The 21,590-nt window shown below is 32.7% G+C and overlaps 2 protein-coding genes across 2 annotated transcripts; both read left to right on the top strand.

Moving 5' to 3' along the window:
* The first annotated feature begins 1,028 nt into the window (after positions 1 to 1,028).
* Positions 1,029 to 15,840, top strand: LOC101496223 (ABC transporter D family member 1). Its single transcript, XM_012716408.3, has 26 exons — positions 1,029 to 1,308; positions 2,594 to 2,733; positions 3,389 to 3,668; positions 4,969 to 5,193; positions 5,783 to 5,980; positions 6,136 to 6,590; positions 6,693 to 6,831; positions 6,919 to 6,997; positions 7,138 to 7,376; positions 7,493 to 7,797; positions 7,879 to 7,984; positions 8,071 to 8,229; positions 9,941 to 10,040; positions 10,116 to 10,224; positions 10,496 to 10,586; positions 12,022 to 12,146; positions 12,269 to 12,418; positions 12,508 to 12,580; positions 12,994 to 13,174; positions 13,253 to 13,411; positions 13,529 to 13,687; positions 13,782 to 14,018; positions 14,437 to 14,600; positions 14,783 to 14,835; positions 14,936 to 15,014; positions 15,276 to 15,840. The coding sequence occupies exons 2-26, from the start codon at positions 2,672 to 2,674 to the stop codon at positions 15,360 to 15,362; spliced, it is 4,014 nt and encodes a 1,337-aa protein (XP_012571862.1). The 5' UTR covers positions 1,029 to 1,308; positions 2,594 to 2,671; the 3' UTR covers positions 15,363 to 15,840.
* A 2,932-nt stretch (positions 15,841 to 18,772) lies between these two features.
* On the top strand, positions 18,773 to 19,640 carry LOC101495242 (uncharacterized). Its single transcript, XM_004502372.4, has one exon. It carries the CDS (start codon positions 18,940 to 18,942, stop codon positions 19,531 to 19,533), a length of 594 nt encoding a protein of 197 aa, XP_004502429.1. The 5' UTR covers positions 18,773 to 18,939; the 3' UTR covers positions 19,534 to 19,640.
* Positions 19,641 to 21,590: the final 1,950 nt, after the last annotated feature.

Here is a 21,590-nt window from a genome sequence, read left to right as displayed (position 1 = left end):
ATAAATATAAATAACAAACAAATATAATTTGATATTAAACTTAAAAATAAAATATTAATATTTAACTTAACAATAAAATATATATGATTTTATTATAAAGGTAGTTTTTTTTTATCATTTTATATAGTCTACTAAATTATTATTTAAAATTATAAAAATATGAAGATTAATTGATTTTTTTTTACTTAAACATAATCTACTTATATAAGTAGTTTTGCCATTTATGTATAATTAATATTATATATTTATTTAGCTTATCTAATAAATAAAATAAAATCATTGGATGACTTATGTTTTTTTTTTCTTTCTAAATTTGAAATTATTTATTTAGTAGTGTCCACATATTATTTTAAATTTAATTATTTTATTATAGTATATTTTGTTAATTTATAATATTTAAAAATTAAAAGTATTATAGATTAATTTAAAAAATAAAATACTATGTATTATGTTCGCATTAATAATTTTATCGTTTAAATATGATATATATTGTATTATATTATGATAAAGTATATACCAAATATATTACAAAATAAAATCATGATATTATATTTGTTATTAAGTACGTATCAAACACATGATATTATAATATTTACGATATTATTATCCTATCATATCATTATATTTCTTTATATCTTGTATTATCTTTATTATATCATACACATCAAATAAATCATAAGTTAAAAAAATTATATCATACAATTATTCTATTATATCTCAATAATGTACGTAATGTATCATAAAGTTAAACATTTATTATAAAGATTACGATTGACTTACAGAAAATAAAAAATATTTTTTTAAGGCATTAATTAAACAAAACACCATAATATTTTTAATTAAATTCTTTCAGAAGAAAATATTCATAAAATAAATAAATTAATAATATAAGTAGACATAATTAATTTTATATATACAATATCAACTATTAATTTATATACCGATAAATAATATCATTCCCTTTATCCTAAGCCATTTTTTAAAGATGAGTTTGAATAGCTTTCGTTAAAATCCAATCGGTTGGACTCGTCTTTCAAGAGCCAAACTAAACTAAATGCAAGCCAACCTATTTTATTTACACGACACAGTCTATATAAAAAAAACAGAAAGAAAAAAAAAAAAAGAAAAAGAAAAAGAAAAAGAAAATTTCGTGTCGGGGTTTTAAATCCGTCGATAATTGCTCCCTCTCATCAGCGCCTCGCCGCCGCATCGTCATCCCCACATCCCTCGCCGCGGCATCGTCGTCCCCGCGTTCCTCGCCGCCGTATCAACTTCTGCACGTCCCTCGCAGCTGTGTCCAAACCGCTGGTATGTCTTTTCTTTCCTTTACGTCACTTCATTATGTATCGCCCTTTTCTATGTTGCGTGTTTTCTACGAGTGTCTCGATTTTAAGCTGTTAGGATTGATTGATTTTCAATTTATCTTGAATTATTGGTTCTAAGTATACACCGATTTCTTAGTGTGGTTCTTCTAAGTGTATCTACGAACGTTTAATTTTCCCAAGGCACAGATAATCTCAACTCTGATAGAAGTATAAAAAGTATAAACATAGAAGTAATTGAAATCATAAGAATATGAAAACATGTACGTGTTCTGAATGAGTGAAGTAGGCATGTAGCAATTTTTTTTACCTGTAGAAGCACCAAACCACTTAGTAGCAAAGCTTGGTATTTTACATGGACTGGGTTTTATTTACTTGAGTACTTGGTTATGGGTATGGCAACTGTTTAAGAATAACAATGCAACATGTGTGTGTTTTTACTGGTTGTTCCGTCAGTGGTATGATTGCTCTAGCCTTATTGAGCCCTGAAATAAACAATGATAAAGGCATTGATTGGGTGTGTTATCAATAGATTGGGACAATGTGTTGATCATACAGTCACAAGTCAACAAAAATTTATCCTCACGTTCTTGAACATTTTGTTTCTTCCACAAATTGTTTGAATATGTACTGCACTCGGGTGGGTTAATTTTTAAGGGAGAATTATTAAAAAGGTAGATGACAACATCCTTTTTGCAGATAATATGACTTCCTTTGTGTTTGCAGATTTGTGTTATCATTTACACTTGATAATGGTGAAAAATGACAACCCAACTGAATGGTTCCCACCAAGAAGAAAACAGTTTGGGGAAAGGGGAGTGAAGATAATTAAACAATTCTATTTTTTGGGAAATTTGGTTTTACCTCATCTTTGCCTTGCTAAGACTTCATACTTGGGGGGACTTTGGATACATGAACATGCCTTAATTTTTTGGGTCTATGGGTCAAGTGCTATTATGTCTAAAGAAATAGCTCTTGCTAGTTGCAAAACATTCCGTTTTTTTCTTTCTAATTTTGAAACTTTGATTATATAGTTAAGCTTTTGATCTGGCGAGCTTATGTTTTATGTACCCTTAGAGCACCATGATCCATAGTTATTGGTGTTTTTGTATATTAATATTATATTCACATAGTTTGGAGATGAAAACGGGACCCTCATTAATGTGTGGAGCTTGGTGTGCCTAAAGCATGTTACTTTGCCTAAAGTTTTATAATTCCTGAAATTCTGTTTACTTATCTGTAACTTTTTGTTGCATTTTCATGTAAACTAGATTTTACGCGCTCCTGACTGTAAGAAGAGCAACTACAACTGTTCTATTCTTTGATAAGGGAGAGATTGAACTTCTGCTATGCCTTCCCTTCAGCTGTTGAAACTAACTCGGCATGGCCAGAGTTTTCTGGCTTCGAGGAGGTATTGAACCGTGTATATTTCTGTTGGTGATTCTTAATAATCTCATATGTAGCATTGAATTTGTCTAATCATTTGCCTAATTTTGTTTCCATATTGACCTAAATATCAAGTTTACTGTTTTATCAGCTACTTTTTTTGCAATGTCTTGTAAGTTCTGATTTGTGCATGGTTTCCATTTAGTTGAAGTTTATATTTTATTTAATTTTATTGCATTCACATAATGGAAATGGATAAAAAAATGTTTAAAAACATGATAATATTGGGAATTGCAGCTGAACTTTACACTGCTAAAAGTTTCATCCAAAAGGAAAAGATGGGATGGCATAATGGTTCTACTATTTCAAAATCCCTATGCTGCAAAACTCAAAGCCTTTTAATGTTATTTTGTTTAAACTATTAGAAACCACCACCAGTAATTATGAATAAAAGAACTGCCAACTGCACACCCTTAAATATGCTCTATTCATCACACTTGTTCTGCATGAAATATCAAATTATCCTCTGCATTGATAATAGGCATGTTTCCTTGTTTTAATTATAGTACCTTTTTACTCATTTCATAATTGGGTTGCTTTATTAACAAAATTGTAGGTCTTTAACTTTTTGCATGTATACTGTGTTATTATTGATGCTTTCTTCATGTGGTTACTGACAGGAAAGCTATACTACTTGCATCTGGTATCTTAATTGCTGGTGGAACAGCTGCATACATGCAATCAAGGTGTAGAGTTAATAAACCTGGTTTATTTGGCCATTGCAATGAAAAAAACAATGATAAAAAAGTAACAGAGGAGGAGGTTATGAATGGCTCTACTGCACCAAAAAATAAACAAAAGAAAGGGGGGTTGAAGTCACTTAAAGTTCTTACTGCAATTCTTCTATCCGAGATGGGCCAATTAGGTGTAAAAGATCTTTTAGCTTTAGTTGCCACAGTGGTAAGGCTGTTTTGTTTTGGAAGATTATGCTTTGTGCTTGCCTGTGATTTTTTGATATGAACTATAATTTAATACAAATTAAAGTATTCATCTTGGTATTTGATTCCTTTGTTTTTTTTGGAGTAGCCAATGTTATTATTGTTAGTATTATGCTGCAGAGTTGCTTGCCATGTTAATGTATACTCACTATTCAGATGAAAGATATTGATAGAAATAAACAACTTTTTTACACCTGTAATTCATTTTTGGAACAAATGTGAACTGTGGAGTCTGTTAGGAGGAGAAGGACTCTTCTCTGTTGTACGTATACTACATATTTTATACTACTAGTTGGACTGGGAACTATGGTTGAAGATCTATGCTTTGTTTTCTTTTTTCTTATATTGGAATGGAGTGTTTCATAAAAGAGGAGAGTCTGTATGTTGAAAAAAGAGATTGTGAACTGGAAAGGGTTATAACTTTTCAAATATCATAATAACCCTCTTAAAGAGTTGAAAAAGAAATTATAGCAACTTGTTCAAGAATTTCCATTATTCCTTTCATTGCATTATTTTGTGTAGGGCATAGTGTTAGGCATGAGCCTGTGCTTAATAGCGAGAGTAGAGTGTGGAGGGGTATATTCTTGAAGGAATTAACAGTAGTGAGTTTAATGAGTTAGCTAGTTAGTAACATGATGGTCTGTTAGTAGGTTGTGGTAGGTTTCCTAGTTAAATAGTAGGGAAAATTGTAAAAGGTGGAGCAAGGGTATCTAGGCGAGATTAAGATTATTTAGGAATTCACAGTGCTAAGGGGCATTTCTATTGTAAAAAAATTTCTCCTCTTTTTGTTCTATCGCTCGTATAACATTCTCCATTCCTTTGCTCTCTCTTGATTTTATCTTTAAGTCTCTCTTCTATCCTATTCTGCTCATCAGTCATTTTTGGGGAACCCAACACAAAAATAGTTATCTACCTTCATACATGTTGGCACTTGGCAGTTACGCTGTCTGGAAGAAAAACAAAACACTTGAATACAGAAATTATAATTAGTATTTTATCAACTAATGTAAGACCACAGGTGTTGGTTCTGGTCCTCAATATAAATATGGTTTGGCTTTACAAGTTGGCTTTATTTTTTTAATTTGACTGTCGAAATCCCAAGAGACTGTTTCACCTTGATGCTGGAAAGTTATGGATGTCAGAATTTATATGACAGAAATATATTAGTTGAATTGAACCCCCCCTCCCAGAAAAAGAAAGACAAGAAAAACATAATAAAGAGTTCAAACCAATGTGACATTTAAATTTTCATGTTTTTGCAGGCACTGCGAACTGCTTTGAGCAACAGGCTAGCTAAAGTGCAAGGCTTCCTATTCCGTGCTGCTTTTCTTCGGCGTGCACCATTGTTTTTTCGGTTAATTTCAGAAAATATTGTTTTGTGCTTCCTCTTGTCAACCATTCATTCTACATCTAAGTATATAACAGGGACTTTGAGTCTTCATTTCAGAAAAATATTGACAAAGCTTATTCATTCCCATTATTTTGAGGTATATATTGTTGAGTTGTATACATCTGTTAACATTATTTGTGTTGAACTATTGATCAATTTATGTATTCCTAGTTCCTACTGCCTTGACGAAGTGTCTGTATTTTAGCTATCAAATTTTATCCTTCTTTACCCCTTTTTTGTGTGCTTATTTATATGACAAGTCTGTTGTTATCTCTATCTGCATTGTTTAAAAGTACACGTGTGAAATATTTCCAGACTTTGTCTGTTGGCACCTTAAAGTCTGTTGCTGTCTTCTTCTGCTGGAATTTTATCTCATTAATAATAATATAACTAAAAAAAGGAAACAGGGCTTGATTGTCTAGCTGGTTATTGTTTGGCATAGCTTTAGAATCTTGGGCTGGTACTGACCAGGATCATTCTAGTTGGTTTTCTACATCTTCTTGCTATAATGCGTAGTTACTTGAAGAATGTTTTGACTTTGAGAAGATATTCTACCCTCTCTAAGCAGAATAATTATCCAGTATCCAATAGATTCTTTAATTTCAGAGTATGCAATGGCAACATTCATATTTTTGAAGTGTCTTATAATACTATGTCTGTATATTTATTATATATTTTGCTTTCAGAACATGGCATATTACAAAATATCACACGTCGATGGTCGGATAACAAACCCAGAGCAAAGAATTGCCAGTGATGTTCCGAAGTTCTGTTCAGAGTTGAGTGAAATTGTTCAGGATGATCTAACAGCAGTGACTGATGGACTTCTATATACTTGGCGGCTGTGTTCCTATGCTAGCCCAAAATATGTCTTCTGGATATTGGTATCTTTGTAATTGAACTATACTGTTTAATAGATTTCTCATAGCAGCTTCTGCTTATACTTTTTGAGTTTTTGCTGATTGCTAGAGGCTTACAGCTTAAATCTGATATTAGAATCAGTGCTTTCCTTCTCAATCTACTGTTTTGGCCTTTTCAGGCCTATGTACTTGGAGCTGGGGCTGCGATCAGGAACTTCTCTCCTTCGTTTGGGAAACTTATGTCCACAGAACAGCAACTGGAAGGAGAGTATCGACAGCTTCACTCACGATTAAGGACTCACTCGGAAAGTATAGCATTTTATGGCGGAGAGAGGAGAGAAGAAGCTCATATTCAACAGAAGTTTAAGACCTTGGTTAGGCACATGCGTAGAGTGATACATGACCATTGGTGGTTTGGCATGATTCAGGACTTTTTATTGAAATACCTTGGTGCAACTTTTGCTGTTATTTTGATCATCGAGCCCTTCTTTTCTGGTCATCTAAGGCCCGACAGTTCAACTTTAGGCCGTGCAGAGATGTTAAGCAATCTAAGATATCACACCAGTGTCATAATTTCCTTATTTCAGTCTCTAGGAACTCTTTCTATCAGTGCAAGACGGCTCAATCGTCTCAGGTATATTTGATCTTTCATTTCTACATTTTTTTATAAATTGATATTAGAGGCATTTATTGGTCACCAATAAGCGTGGTTTTTATGCAATTGTATGTATTACAGTGGGTATGCTGATCGCATTTATGAGTTAATGGCTGTATCAAGGGAGCTAAGCTTGGTGGATGAGAAATCATCCCTGCAAAGAAAAGGGAGTAGAAATTGCATAAGTGAAGCTAACTACATTGAATTTTCTAATGTCAAGGTAAGTCAAATACGTCCAACCATCTATCAACCATGACTTCATGTTGCGTTTTTAATGTTTTAATAGCGACGTTGCTCCCAAATTCAGGTTGTGACCCCCACTGGTAATGTCTTGGTGGATGATCTGACTCTCAGGGTTGAGCCAGGATCTAATCTATTGATTACAGGTAGTCATCTGAACTCTCTCCTTTACTGCTCTTCTTTCAAATTATTTTTCTTTCTTATGCATTTCTTCTGTTGCAAAATTCGCTGTAACACATGATTTGTGGGGTTGTTTGACATGTTATTGACGATTCTTTGGATGAAGGTCCAAATGGAAGTGGAAAGAGCTCGCTTTTCCGGGTTTTAGGCGGTCTTTGGCCGTTGATAGCTGGTCATATTGTGAAACCTGGCATTGGCTCTGATCTTAATAAGGAGATTTTCTATGTGCCACAAAGACCATACACTGCTGTGGGAACACTTCGTGATCAGTTGATTTATCCTCTTACTGCCAGTCAAGAGGTTGAACCACTTACAGATCATGGGATGGTGGAGCTATTGAAAAATGTAAAGTTCACTGCTAACCCCATGTTTTTCTCAATGCCACATGAATATGTAGCAGTTTAATGATAATTTTGTTGATGTATTACCATTCACTAAAACTGCATGTGTATGTGCTCAAGGTTGACCTTGAATACCTGTTGGACCGTTACCTGCCTGAAAAAGAGGTGAACTGGGGCGAAGAACTTTCGTTGGGTGAGCAACAAAGATTGGGCATGGCTAGGCTTTTCTACCATAAACCTAAATTTGCAATTCTTGATGAGTGCACAAGTGCTGTCACTACTGACATGGAAGAACGATTTTGTGCTAAAGTTCGGGCCATGGGAACATCATGCATTACTATATCACATCGTCCAGCGTTGGTTGCATTCCATGATGTGGTTTTATCCTTAGATGGTGAAGGAGGATGGAGTGTTCATTACAGAAGGTTGGAACTTAGCTTTCATGTTTACCATTGTTCCACTCTATAGTTATGTTGTTGTTTATTAGATTAAAATTTAAACTCCAGGGAGGACTCTTCTTCTGAAATGGGGATTGATACAATGAAGGCATCAGAAACAACACGACAGAATGATGCAAAAGCAGTTCAACGAGCATTTGCCATGAATAGAAAGGTGCTGATATTTTCTGATTCTAATTGTGATGTCTTCACTGTTCTTCGTTTACATTGGTTTTGAAGATTTCCAAACTCTTCCTCCAGGATTCTGCTTTCTCAAATTCGAAGGCAGAGTCATATATTGCAGATGTGATATATTCATCCCCATCTACAAATCTTACTACTTTACCAACAATAGTTCCCCAACTTCATGGTAATTCAAGGATATTGCCACTGAGGGTAGCTTCCATGTGCAAAGTATTGGTGAGTACCTTCTCTAGATATGAACTGACAAAGCTTTCTTCCCCCTCTTTTTTTTTTTCCCATTGTGTATGTGTATGCTGTATAGTTAGACACTTCCATAGTAGCGAATTAATGGTTAATTCTGTATTTTTTTTGGGTTTATTATTTATAATATAAAATTCTTAGGTATTGATATTTGGCTGTTGTAATAATAAGTCCAAGCATTCTAACATACATCTCTTTAACCAATTTAATATACTCAAGTTCACACCTGGAACCTACTATTCTTGACTTCTTATGTACTGGCCATTGATAGCGGAATTGTTGTTAGGTTGATCAAATTACAGCCAGTTACGTTTTCAGGTTAACTTCAATTTTTTCTTTTACTGATTTTCAGTTTGTTGTTTACTTGTTTAATAATCTGAAACCAAAACTTGTAGCTTTAATGTATGGCTTAGCACCACACCTTTTTGACTTCACCTTAAAATCACTTATTTTCTTCAGGGTATCTATGGTGTTGCCCACAACATGCATAATTTATATTAGGAAAATGTAGAAAGCTGCTTTTGAATAAGGCTTCATCACTTCCTTATTCTAGGGGTTCTACCTCCCAATATAACCAAGCTAGAAAAAATGTAGAAACCTGCCATTATTGGATATGCTTGTATAGCTACTGTACATGATACAACCCAATTTATGGTATCTGTTAACTCAAATCCACATCTCTAAATTATCTTGTATCTGATCTCAACCCAATTCACTATACAAAGATTAAATCCTCCTCTGCCATCACTGGAAATCCCATGCTGCATAACTAGTATGTAGTATGCACTACTGGTGACTTCCAAACTGCTTCTTCATTGATTTCTGTTTAACTTCTATACCGAACTCAGTTTTCATGCCCTCTTAGAGAAATTACAACAATAACAACCAAACTTTATCCCACTAAGTAAGGTCGGCTACATGGATCAAACGATACCATAATGTTCGGTCATATATCATATCTCTTAGAGATTTTAGATGACAAATTTTTTCTTATTACTGCGATCTCGGTAAAATCATGGATGCTTATATTACCTGGGAGCAGCAAAACTGATTACTTCTATCTTGGCTACAATCTTCTCTGACAAGCTCAATCCTCACTTGAGTCATAGGCTGTTTTCATCCCTATCAGCTCTTGGAGCAGATTCATAATCATTTTTGTGCACAAACCAGAGTTAGTGCATGTCAATAATACACTTATTTGAGGAATATGAAGAAGGCCAACAGAACAATTTGAGTTTTATTTTGGATTAAAGTACTTGTTGAGTCGCTCTTCTCAGTTGGTGATCTAGCCTCCCCATTGGAGTAACTTGATATCATTTGAAGGTCTGCCCATAGAAGATTTTTCCATCATTTTGTTTATCAGCAGTAAAGGGGTCACAATGACTTAAGATTAAAGTGTGGACAATGAATAGGCATGCTTTAGCTGTTGAAATTTGAGCTAAATTCAAAATGGGGGCATCTAGGTTGGTTCTTAAGCTGTGTTAAGTGAAGGCCCATGGATAGTTTATATTTCTAACAAATTACAGTAAAACTAATACCAACTTAAACGAGATCTTACCATTATATTTGAGCTTATCTTCAGTAATTTATTTGCCATTGGACAATGCTATCGAGCTTACATTATAATGCAGTCTATAACTACAATATATTTGACATGTATCATTTTCATGTGGGCTGTTGCTTTCAGGTACCCACCGTGTTTGATAAACAAGGCGCACAACTGCTTGCTGTTGCTCTTCTTGTTGTTTCAAGAACATGGGTCTCAGATCGTATTGCATCTCTGAATGGTATTTTCTCATCTTTGACTACTTGTTATTCTGAGAATCCATGCATGTAATGTTAAAATAAATTTATGTTCTTAGGTACCACTGTGAAGTTTGTTTTGGAGCAGGATAAAGCTGCCTTTATTCGGTTAATTGGTATAAGTGTACTTCAAAGTGCTGCATCTTCTTTCATTGCACCTTCTATAAGGTAATTGGGTACATATCGATCTGGAATACGTTTCTTTTATCTTTAACCAGTATAGTGCTACTTTTACATATAGTTGCCGACTCGCTGGTGAAACCTTTGATTATCTAAAAGAAGTCCATATCAGTTTCTGGAAAATGTTCTGATGCATATAAAAACGAATAGAGTTACATAGATGGTGTGAACTTTGAAGTGTTGAAATTGGGGGAGGATTTGGTTGTCAATCAAGTCTTTCAAATAGAAAATTTGAGTTAATTATATAGTTGCTCCTCAGGCACTTGACAGCAAGGTTGGCCCTTGGGTGGCGGATTCGTTTGACACAACATCTACTTAACAACTACTTGAGAAGCAATGTATTCTACAAGGTAATTGAATATGAACTATTCATTAGTTCTGTTTCTTCCTCTATTTTTTTTAACATTACAAGCATGTTTTGTATTGGTAATGATTAGTTGTTATTTGATAACTCACAGTTAAGAATCATTTGTGCTATTTATTGGGAAGTTTTCTCTTGGAATAATTTTGTACCTCAGTTTATTATGTAGTCATGAATGCTGTGTACTTTTCCCCTTTAATTCAAGTCAGTTTTAGTCTTGGTTCCTTGACCTGTTAAGTTTTCCTCGACCAATGGGCATGCAGAATTGAAATTTACATAATGAGCCACAGGAATAAGAAGGTGGTTGTTTGCTTAGTCATGGGAATATACATTAGTATTCATAACAAAATTTATTGTTGTTGTTGGTTAACCGTTGATTTGCTGAGGAATTTGTACTCTTCAAAACTACCATTAAAGTAAAATATAAAATTGTTAGATTTCTATTTTTACAATTTTGTCCTCGTCAATCGTCATATATATATATGTGTGTGTAGTGTGTGCTCGTGCGCGCGTGCATATATTGAAAAATATTTTTAATAATTCAAAATGGGGTAAAATACAACATTTTCTCTCAGAATAGGGAACTACAGACCACATTTAGGTAGTTTTGAGAGAGGTGGACAATTTTAAAATAGGTATGAACGACTTACAAGAGAATACATAGTACAGTTGCTTTCTCTAATGGGTACTCTTTCGAAGGCAAAGAGTATGAGTATAAGAGTATTGATGATTGGATGGGGGTAGTCTGGTAGGAGATAGTGAAATATTATTCTATATTTCTTTGGAAATGTTAGGTATCCATCTCTTTAGGCAGGATTCATATTCACACAAAATGTAGAAAAATAAGGCAGCAAGAAATTGTATCGAGAAATTGTATTGAGTTTTTAAAATAGAGGAATTCAAAATTCCCAAAGGTTAATTTACAGGAATCTTAAAAGATGCCACATACCTAATGGTCTCTAATCAACCGTTTGAGAACAACTTCGCTTATTTTTAAATTTCTGGGTTAGGAATTATTCCCTCTGTCCCATAATATTTGTCGCATTTGACTGTTTGACACAAATTAAGAAAAGATGATTAATGAAAGAAAGAGAATAGTGATTTTACTATTTATCCTAATCACCTATTGGTGTATTCTCATTACAATAAATCCAAAGTGAAAAATAATAACTTGGGAGTGGAGTAGATTGTATTGATTTGAGGGTACAATTGGAAAAAAGTAATTAAAGTTGCATTGGAAACCAAAAGTGGCAATCTTTTTGGGACAAATACTTTTTGTAAATGTAACAACTATTTTGGGATGGAGGGAGTATGACATATTCTGTCATTATGTTTTGAATTAATAATCTTTCATTTGGGCTTTGAAGCTCATGAAAAAGTTTGAGATTTGGTTTCAAATTTCTGTTATATGCATATCTTTGTAGGTCTTCCACATGGCAAGCAAAAATATTGACGCAGATCAGAGGATAACTCAAGACTTGGAGAAGTTAACAACAGACTTGTCTGGACTTGTAACTGGACTGGTAAAGCCAACCGTTGATATTTTGTGGTGAGTGGCTCATTCATAAATTTCGATCTGTTATTAACTAGTATTGTAGTATGCCTTTTACTAGCACTTGAATCAACATATTTGATGCATTTTTCTTTTCTTCTATGACTTTACTTTGAAAGGTTCACATGGAGAATGAAGCTGCTAACTGGTCATAGGGGAGTTGGCATACTCTATGCTTACATGTTACTTGGCCTTGGGTTTTTAAGAACTGTTACTCCTGAATTTGGTGATTTGATAAGCCAAGAACAACAACTTGAAGGAACCTTTAGGTAAACCAATAAGTGTTTCTGCTGCTTCAATCATAGCACTAGTGTTGTGAAAATGATGCTGACCTTTATTAATACTATGCTTCTGCTAGGTTCATGCATGAGAGACTCTGTACTCATGCTGAATCCGTTGCTTTCTTTGGAGGCGGTGCTCGAGAAAAAGCTGTGAGCATCCCAACTCTACAATATTTATTATCTTTGCTTTTAGGGTGTGCTCATTTGAGTGTGTTAAGTGATTGAAAGTTATGTACACTTTCTCCTCACAATCAAAGGTGGAACGGTTGACAGTGGAATGAACTGCAACTCATTTACACTCCACCCCTCAAATTTTTGACACACCGTTACATGACCCTTTAACAAACAATAAGGAGTGGATTCCAGTCTGTTTTTGCACCCGTCATAAATTCTGACTTTCTCATTTACCACTTCTTTTGGACAAGCAAACCCTAAATGTACAACTTAAGTTAGAGTTTTTGTTTTATAAAAGGAAATGTATGGCTTATTGATTTGTCTTCAGCTTGCAGTTTATGCATTATGATCATTGCCGATTGAAATTTCCTTTCTTAACATACGTGCAGATGGTCGAATCAAGATTCAGAGACCTTCTCACACACTCCAAGCTCCTTTTGAAAAAGAAGTGGCTGTTTGGTATACTAGACGATTTCATCACAAAGCAACTCCCTCATAACGTGACTTGGTTGCTGAGCTTGTTGTATGCTATGGAGCACAAAGGAGACCGTGCAGCGATAAGTACTCAGGGTAGGATTGTTGGACTTCTCAGTTACTCTCTTTATTTTTGTCTCGTCCCCCACTGACATACACAGTACTATATTACAGGTGAGCTGGCACATGCATTGAGGTTCTTAGCATCTGTTGTTTCTCAAAGCTTTTTAGCTTTTGGTGACATTCTTGAATTGAATAGAAAGCTTGTAGAGCTTTCTGGTGGTATTAATAGAATTTTTGAGCTTGAAGAGCTGCTGGATGCAGCACAGTCTGGTACTTCATCATCGTTACTTTGTTTTGTATGCAAATATGCCATTAATATCTCGTAGTTTCTGTAGCAGTAACTCTTTATAACAGTCATCACGTGCTAATCACATCTTTTATGCACAGGGGACTTCATCAATGGTGGTGCTATACCTCCAGTGAGGGATTATCATTCTAAAGATGCTATTTCTTTTTCTAATGTTAATATTGTTACCCCATCTCAGAAGATGTTGGCCAGGGAATTGACATGTGATGTTGAGCTGGGGAGAAGCCTGCTTGTTACTGGTTGGTATAGTTGCTATTTTGGTATATTTTCGTTTTTGGAAGTGAGAGTTTCATTCTGACTTGAATTTAAATGTTGTATATCATATTTTAAAAGGTCCAAATGGAAGTGGAAAAAGTTCAATTTTCAGAGTTCTTAGAGGGCTTTGGCCAATTGCAAGTGGAAGACTATCTAGACCAGCTGTAGATGTGGATCAAGAGGCTGGATCAGGTTGTGGCATCTTCTATGTTCCTCAACGGCCGTATACATGTTTGGGAACACTGCGGGACCAAATTATATACCCTCTATCTCGCGAGGAAGCAGAGTTTAGAACGTTGAAGATGCATGGAAAAGGTATCTTTGGCACATAAAATATCACAGGCTTCTGAAACTGCCCTTGTTTGGTTTAAAATTATGTTACTTGACTATACATTAGCAACATAGCACCAGTGGTTCATTTTACTATAGTTTAAAATGATGCTGCCTGCTTTGCTTTTTGATTAATCACCACCACTTGAGGATAGGTTTTCTTCTTGTCTTCCCATCTACCCTGCAGTGGTGACTAGTGATAATGCATCAAATTGACTATATGTTAGTCATATTGATAGCATTGAAGATTCCTTTTTATTTAAATTTAGTTGGGAAAATTACTGTTTAGTTTCCTTTTGTGAACCAATAACTTTTTGCTCCTTTGTAACCATTTTCAAAGAAGCATTTAATTTATTTTGCTTTTCCCATTTTAGCTCTGATCGTTGTAATCTTGCTAGTTCAGGTGAAAAACATCCTGACACTGTAAAATTGTTGGACAAGCATTTGGAAGTTATCCTAGAGAATGTTCGGTTGAATTATCTTCTAGAAAGGGACAGATGCGGTTGGGATGCAAATCTAAATTGGGAAGACACTCTCTCTCTTGGAGAACAGCAGAGATTAGGCATGGTATGTGAATTGATTTCTTTTGTAATTTCTTTTGTAATTTTAGTTAAATTTCTTCGACAATATTTTCATATAGATCTTAAACCTTAGTATTGAGCTTGACTTTTAATCATAGGAAGACATTTTAATATATTGTAGTATTCTTCTGTTGTTTGGATTTTAACATTTACCTTATGCTCTGTAAGGCACGCTTGTTCTTCCATAAGCCTAAATTTGCTATCCTGGACGAGTGTACCAAGTATGTATGATTTACCTCTGCCTTTTTCCCAAAAGGAATTGTTTTGTTCTTACTTGTTGCTAAACTTGTTTTGCTCTCTTCCTGAAAAAAATGATGGCAGTGCAACAAGTGTTGATGTGGAAGAACACCTATATGGGCTAGCGAAGAAAATGGAAATCACAGTTATTACTTCATCACAGGTAAAGTTTTCACTAAAACAATGACAAATTTAAAATTTTGTCAAGCCAAATTTAGAGTGTTAAGAGCAGATCATTAGATACTTTTCATTGTTTCACTACAACCAATCCGACAAGTATTTTTCACTTACCCTCACTTGGTATGGGATTATTTATGTCATCATAGATGCACATTCCTTCTCTGCACATAACTGTGACTTATATAGTTCTAGCTGAGTCATATTAACATTTCTAAACTTAAATATTCTTCGTTGTTGTCATCAGCGTCCTGCTTTAATACCATTTCATTCCATGGAATTGCGGCTGATTGATGGCGAGGGTAACTGGCAACTCCGTTTGATCAAGCAATGATTCTTCGGTAGGTAGTTTTGCTGCAGACTCTTACATCGTTACTATTTGAGATATTGTGGAGTCTTGGAACATACTGGCTGATTGCGAGCGTAAGTAAGGTTTTCCAATGATGGTGTTCCTACTTATTTCATTTTGGGTTTACCATTTACTATATTCTCCAAGCTTTAATTTATGCTCCATAGATTTGTTGGGGCAAACAAACTAAAACAGTGAAACAGCAGAAACAACCAAAATGGTTGATACGAAGTTGAAACACAACTATGTCACAATCGCTACAGTATATTAAGATCAATAATGTACAGTCCCTCCCCTCATATTCCTAGGTAGTTGATAATTATTCATATTTTGTAACCATTGTTTTATCAATAAAATATGGCTTGAAATAGAGTAGCTCTTTGAAATATTGTTACCGTTGTAATACAGTTATCCATGTATTTTGACAGTTTTGATTTCTTCAAGTCCATTATATTATCTCTCAGTAACTCATGTGCAAACTGAAATGCTTATATGTCACCCAATGAATGGGACTATGCCATCATCAGAATTGTCAAAATAGATAGCCTAAGCACCTGTTTGGAACCGCAGTGAGATTCCTTTCCAATGCATGTCTATGGAAAGTGTCGAATTGTAGCTTTCGCATTTTCATAGGAAAACTGCATTGGAAAGCGAGAATGGAAGACAGTATGCAAGTCCAAACATAAACTAACTATGATTAGAAAGTAGGAGGTTACATCTACACATTTATTATTTTTGAGTCTCAGTTTTTTCAAATTTTATAGAATCTGTCCATATCTCTTTTTGACTCACTTTGAACGGTCACTCCTTCTTGGTCTTCCCTTATGTTGATCGGCCTTGCCAGTGAATAATAGTGTGGATAAAATCACGACGGATGGTGGACACAATGATGATAAAACAATTATTCAAGAGGAAACAACTTCTTTAGACTAAACTAAACCAATTATTTTTTAATGGTTTGAATTTTTCTCTCTAAAAAATCAAACAAAACAAATTATTTACACCTTTTAGTTTATACAATTATCTTCACAAAATATATTTTACACACTCTTTGCTAGATACATTTAAAATATTCAATGGTCGACTCCTTAATTCATTTGTTTTTAACCACCTATCGACTTATTTGTTCAACATATATTGTTTTTATTATTCGGATACTGGTGAAAGTTTTATAACAATAGAAGTTGAGATATAGGTTCATGTCCACTAATTCTAAGGTTGCTCTTTTTTGGGTCAATAAGGTTGTTCTATGTCACGGTGGCTAGTTTTTTTTTTAATGGAAAAATGTATTAAGCCATAATCCAAGCATAAGCTATGCAAAAATTATGCAGAATATATTACAGCAAAGTCATTGTCGTTCAATATTTTATATTTATTTAATCAAAAATTTTAATCTTTTTTTTTGTTTATATTTTGGGAGAGAATATGATATATCCGCAATGAATATACACATGTATTGATCCACTAAGAGCAATACACCCGCATAAAAAATCATCACCAGCATGTTATCAAAATTTGATTGGACCTCCGCATTAAATAACAAAGTTGTAAATGTATTCCTTTTGCATGTCATGGTGGCAAGTTGTGGTCCAGATCCTCCATGTCAATACATTGTAGTGTTTTTCTCCAAAAAAATAGTTTCATTGTAGTGCTAAGTATCCTTTGTATACTTTTTTTTACTGAATATCCTTTGTATACTTAAAGGTATCATCACTCACTTATTTATTAAACTGCCCTTTACTAACATATTTTCCTTACGATTTTCATAACAACATGCCCTTTATATATAAGTTTAATTTGTTTACAATGGTCTAGCGTAAGCGAACAAGTGATTAGTGCATAATGTATGCAAGTATTGTAAAACTCGGGGTATCGTTCTTTTTCTACTAAAAAAATTAGTTTAACTTCAATTGGTTTGATTTTTGAAATTAGAATTTAAAATTAGATTTAATCTAATTAAATAAATTGATTTAATTCAAGGCAATTACTGTTTTACTGCTTTATAATAACGTTAAATTTAAATCTTTCGTCCCTAAACCTAAGTCAATTGCGATGAAATTATTAAACAAAGTTTATTTACCATTTCAACAGACAAAATAAAGAATAATTTAAAATGATAGAAACGTTACGATGTAATGACTTGTTAGATATTATATTTTGACAAATCTTATAGGTGTACGTACATATTTAATTTTCGGCTAAATACCACATGTAGTCCCTTAACTTAATTTCAATTAACGTTTTAGTCCTTTATCTTTTTTTTTTCTTCCCGATTTGGTTATTTATTTTAATTTTAAGTAACAATTTGATCATTTATGTTTTAAAATGTCAACAATGTTATTCTTATTTTTTACAAAAATTCAAAAAATTCATCAAATTTTTTAAATAAAACCCATAAAATTAATTATCTTCCTCAATATAATGCAATTTTATCAAATCATAACTTAAATCTTTAAATAAACTTATATTTTTATCTCTAACAACATCAAATAAAGAATGACAAATATGACTTTACTTGAAGATTTGAGTTACGAATTTGATGAAATTTGTTTTATATTCAATAATATAATTAATTTTATGGGTTTTGTTTGAAAATTTTGATGATTTTTTGAGTTTTTGTAAAAAAAAAGATAACATTGTTGACATTTTAAAACATAAAAGATCAAATTGTCACTTAAAATTAAAATAAAGGATCAAATCAGAGAAAAAAAAGATAAAAGACTAAAATATTAACTGAAATTAAGTTAAAGGATCACAAGTGGTATTTAGCCTTAATTTTCATACACATATTTAACACTTTATTTTATCTATGTCTCACATTTTTTATTAAATCACCAATACATTACATTTATCACATTATTTCTTTTATTTTATTCTCACTCATAGTGTCGATGGGGTGTTTGGATGTATACAAAACATTTTCCATATTTTTGTAAGCTTAATGAGTGGTAGAAATTTTTTGCAATATTTTAAAACTTATGGGCATTATTAAAACTAGTAAGTTAGATAAGAATGTCTGATGAGGATCTTGGCTTTCTTATGGCTGTTAGTTGAGGACAGCATTCAAAAATTTTTATGTAATAAAAAGTAGAAACTTTGTTTATTCTAATCGTGTCTTTTGGATCCCCAAGTTACGGATTTCATATAGATACTCTTGGATTATAACCCAATACCATATTGCTACTTGCAACAAGAGCCAAATTAGAAAATCTAGCCCTTCAAGATTCTAAAGGCTTTCTTTAATAAAGATATAATCTTTACACAATCTCATGTGCATGATTTAAGATTATGTTAGTATTAAAAAATTCATAAAAAGCACAACTAAGATACTTGGCAATTTTATACAATCATATAATAGTGTTTAAGGATAAGAGCATTGGCAACTTCATGGAAATACATTTGAATTTACTTTTTGCACACTATATAATACATCCAAGTGCATAACACTACATAAAACAACTCAAGCTCAAACAAACATATTAACTACTCTTGCAACTCTCTCTGTTTTTTCTAGCTACAACACATAACTAGTCACATTAATTCCTAGCTAATCTATTTTTCAATGGATACATCACAAATACCTTCTCATGCTTACTTCAGCTGTGAAGTGAGAATAATTCAAGCCAGAAACATTGAATTCATCAAATCTACGAAAAACTTGTTTGCAAGGTTGTATCTTCCTACAGGAAACAACAAAAGAATTCAACTCAACACCAAAAATGTTTCAACCAAATCAGCACCCTTTTGGAACGAGTCCTTTGATTGTTCGTGTCCCCATGAATTCTTAGAAAACCTTAAACAACAAAGCTTAGTGTTGGAGCTGAGGCAAAGGAAGATGTTGGGGTCACATCTTGTTGGAAAAGGTGAGATTCCATGGAAGGCGATTCTTGAATCACAAAACATGGAGTTGAAAAAATGGTTGAAGATGGATTTGGTGAGTGGAAGTGATTGCAAAGAGGGTATGTTGAAAGCACCTGAAGTTGAAGTGGAAATTAAGATAAGAGTGGCTTCGATTATTGAGATGGAGAAGCAGAATAGAAATATGTTGAATAATTGGAATGAGTGTGGATGCAAAAATGGACATGATCACAATATTTGGTGTTGCGCTGAAGATTGTCATATATTTGCATTTGGTGCAGCTTTGGAGGCTTTTTGATTTAATTTGATGCTAAGATTAATATGCGATATAAATGTATATGCACTAACATCAACTAATTAATTTGATTATTATTTATGAACAGTGGACAATTGATTCTATATGTATATGTTTAGAGGTTGCTTTAATTATCTGTTTTTGCTCTAAAATGACTTTGCAAGCGCATTAGATTCTAATTCTTTATGTTGGAACAGTTTATATGGGTTAAGGAAGTATCATACCAATCAAATATGAATCAAATAATTTTTTCTTATGTCCATTTCAACATATAAACACCTTGAATTTTGTAATTATGATAAGAACAGTGTGCCTTTCGTTGCGAGGTGAATTAGACCATAAGATAAGTGCTGGAGATGTGGAAATGGACCTGGAACCTGGTCTTTCTACCGAGGAAATGCGGTGATGCTACGTGCTTGTTGAATGATGGTCTAAGACTTAAGAATTAACAAAAGAAAAATGTAAATATTTAACCTCGAGAACATATTTAACGAATGAACAAAATAAAAAATATGAACTCATAGCACCAACTCATAAACACGTAACACATTTAACAATGACAAATACATATATATATATATATGACCATTTTTCTAACAAAGTAGTCTATAAATAGATATATTTGTTCGATTTTAAATACATACGAAAAAAAATAATGACAGTGAAAATTTATAAAAAATAACAAAAGAGTGGCGTCCAGAGAGAAGTAAACGGTGATGCCGAGAAAAGGTAACAGAAAAAATGATATTAAGAAAAAAGTAAGCAAAGTGAATTTTTAAAACTTTGAAACACCTTTCAAGTTGGCGTTCATAAAAAAAAGCTGATTTAATAACATATTAAGTCGGTTGGTAAAACAACTGACTTATAAAGTAAACATTTTAAATCGGCTTTAGTTAAAACTGCTTAAAATGTAAAGCATTTTCAATTTAATTGTTTTAAGGCCACCGCGTATAGGTTTAAATCATATTTTCAGTAACCGATCTAAAAAAGGAGTATTAAATCTGAAATTCTCCCCATGAAAAGTTATATAGTAACACGATTATGTTTAGTTAAATCACACTTAGATTAAAATTAAGACTTAAAACGAGTTTATAAAATTGACGGTTTTTATTTCACAAGTCAATTTAAAAAAAAATGAATTTTATATAATGCAAAAATGCAGGTTTAAATATATAAAAATTCTTCGTAAATAGAGACCACTTTAATTTTAGTTCATCTAAGAGAAGATTTTCTTTTAATTTAACCTCATAATTTTAAAATACTTTTAATATAGTCACCGGTAAATTCTTTGTTTGTTAAAGTAGACATATTTTGATAGAATAGCATGTATGACTTGACATTTTATTTTCTTACTCAACAATTAATCAATTATCAAAATCATAAAAGAATGTTTTATTAAAAAATGAAAAAGAAATCATCTAAAATTCAGAAAATGCAAAGAAACTATCAACTTTCATTTAAAAAAAAAAGTCATAATTGCTCTTGCGGTCGCTTAACTTAATTTCATATAACATTTTTATTCTTTTATTATTTTTTTTCCTTTTAACCCTTAGATAATGACAAATTGAGAACATGAAGTATAAAAAGTTAACGATGAATTGTTTGGAAAGTTTGGATCTTGACTGAAACAATTTTTAGTTAGACTTTACTTACCATCTAACTGAACTTAATTATGGTGATATTTAATATTTTCTAAGACAAAAATAATAATGGTAATAGAAATAAATAAATAAATAAAATTATTTATAAGATTTTGATTCTCTCATTTTTCACTCTTATTTTCTCCCAGAGTGTTAGATGAAATAGATAGATACAAATAGTTGTTTATTAAATGTTATTCTTGTGAGTAAAGTTCATAAAAAAAAAAGTTGTCTCTGTATCTCTCCTGAAACATAGAGAAAAGTAGGAGTGAAAATGAGATGATCTAAATCCTTATTTATATTTATTAAACGAGAGGATTTTGTGGTGAAATTTACCAATCTCTTGTAAGACAAAATAAAAGACTTTTGTTGTGTACTGTTATTTTTTTAACATAAACTTTAAATAAAAAAAAATAGTTT

The sequence above is a fragment of the Cicer arietinum genome, chromosome 5 (assembly GCF_000331145.2).
Source record: "Cicer arietinum cultivar CDC Frontier isolate Library 1 chromosome 5, Cicar.CDCFrontier_v2.0, whole genome shotgun sequence".
Lineage (NCBI taxonomy): Eukaryota > Viridiplantae > Streptophyta > Magnoliopsida > Fabales > Fabaceae > Cicer > Cicer arietinum.
The sequence above is the reverse complement of the archived record's forward strand: the minus strand, read 5'-3'. Positions and strand labels throughout refer to the sequence as shown.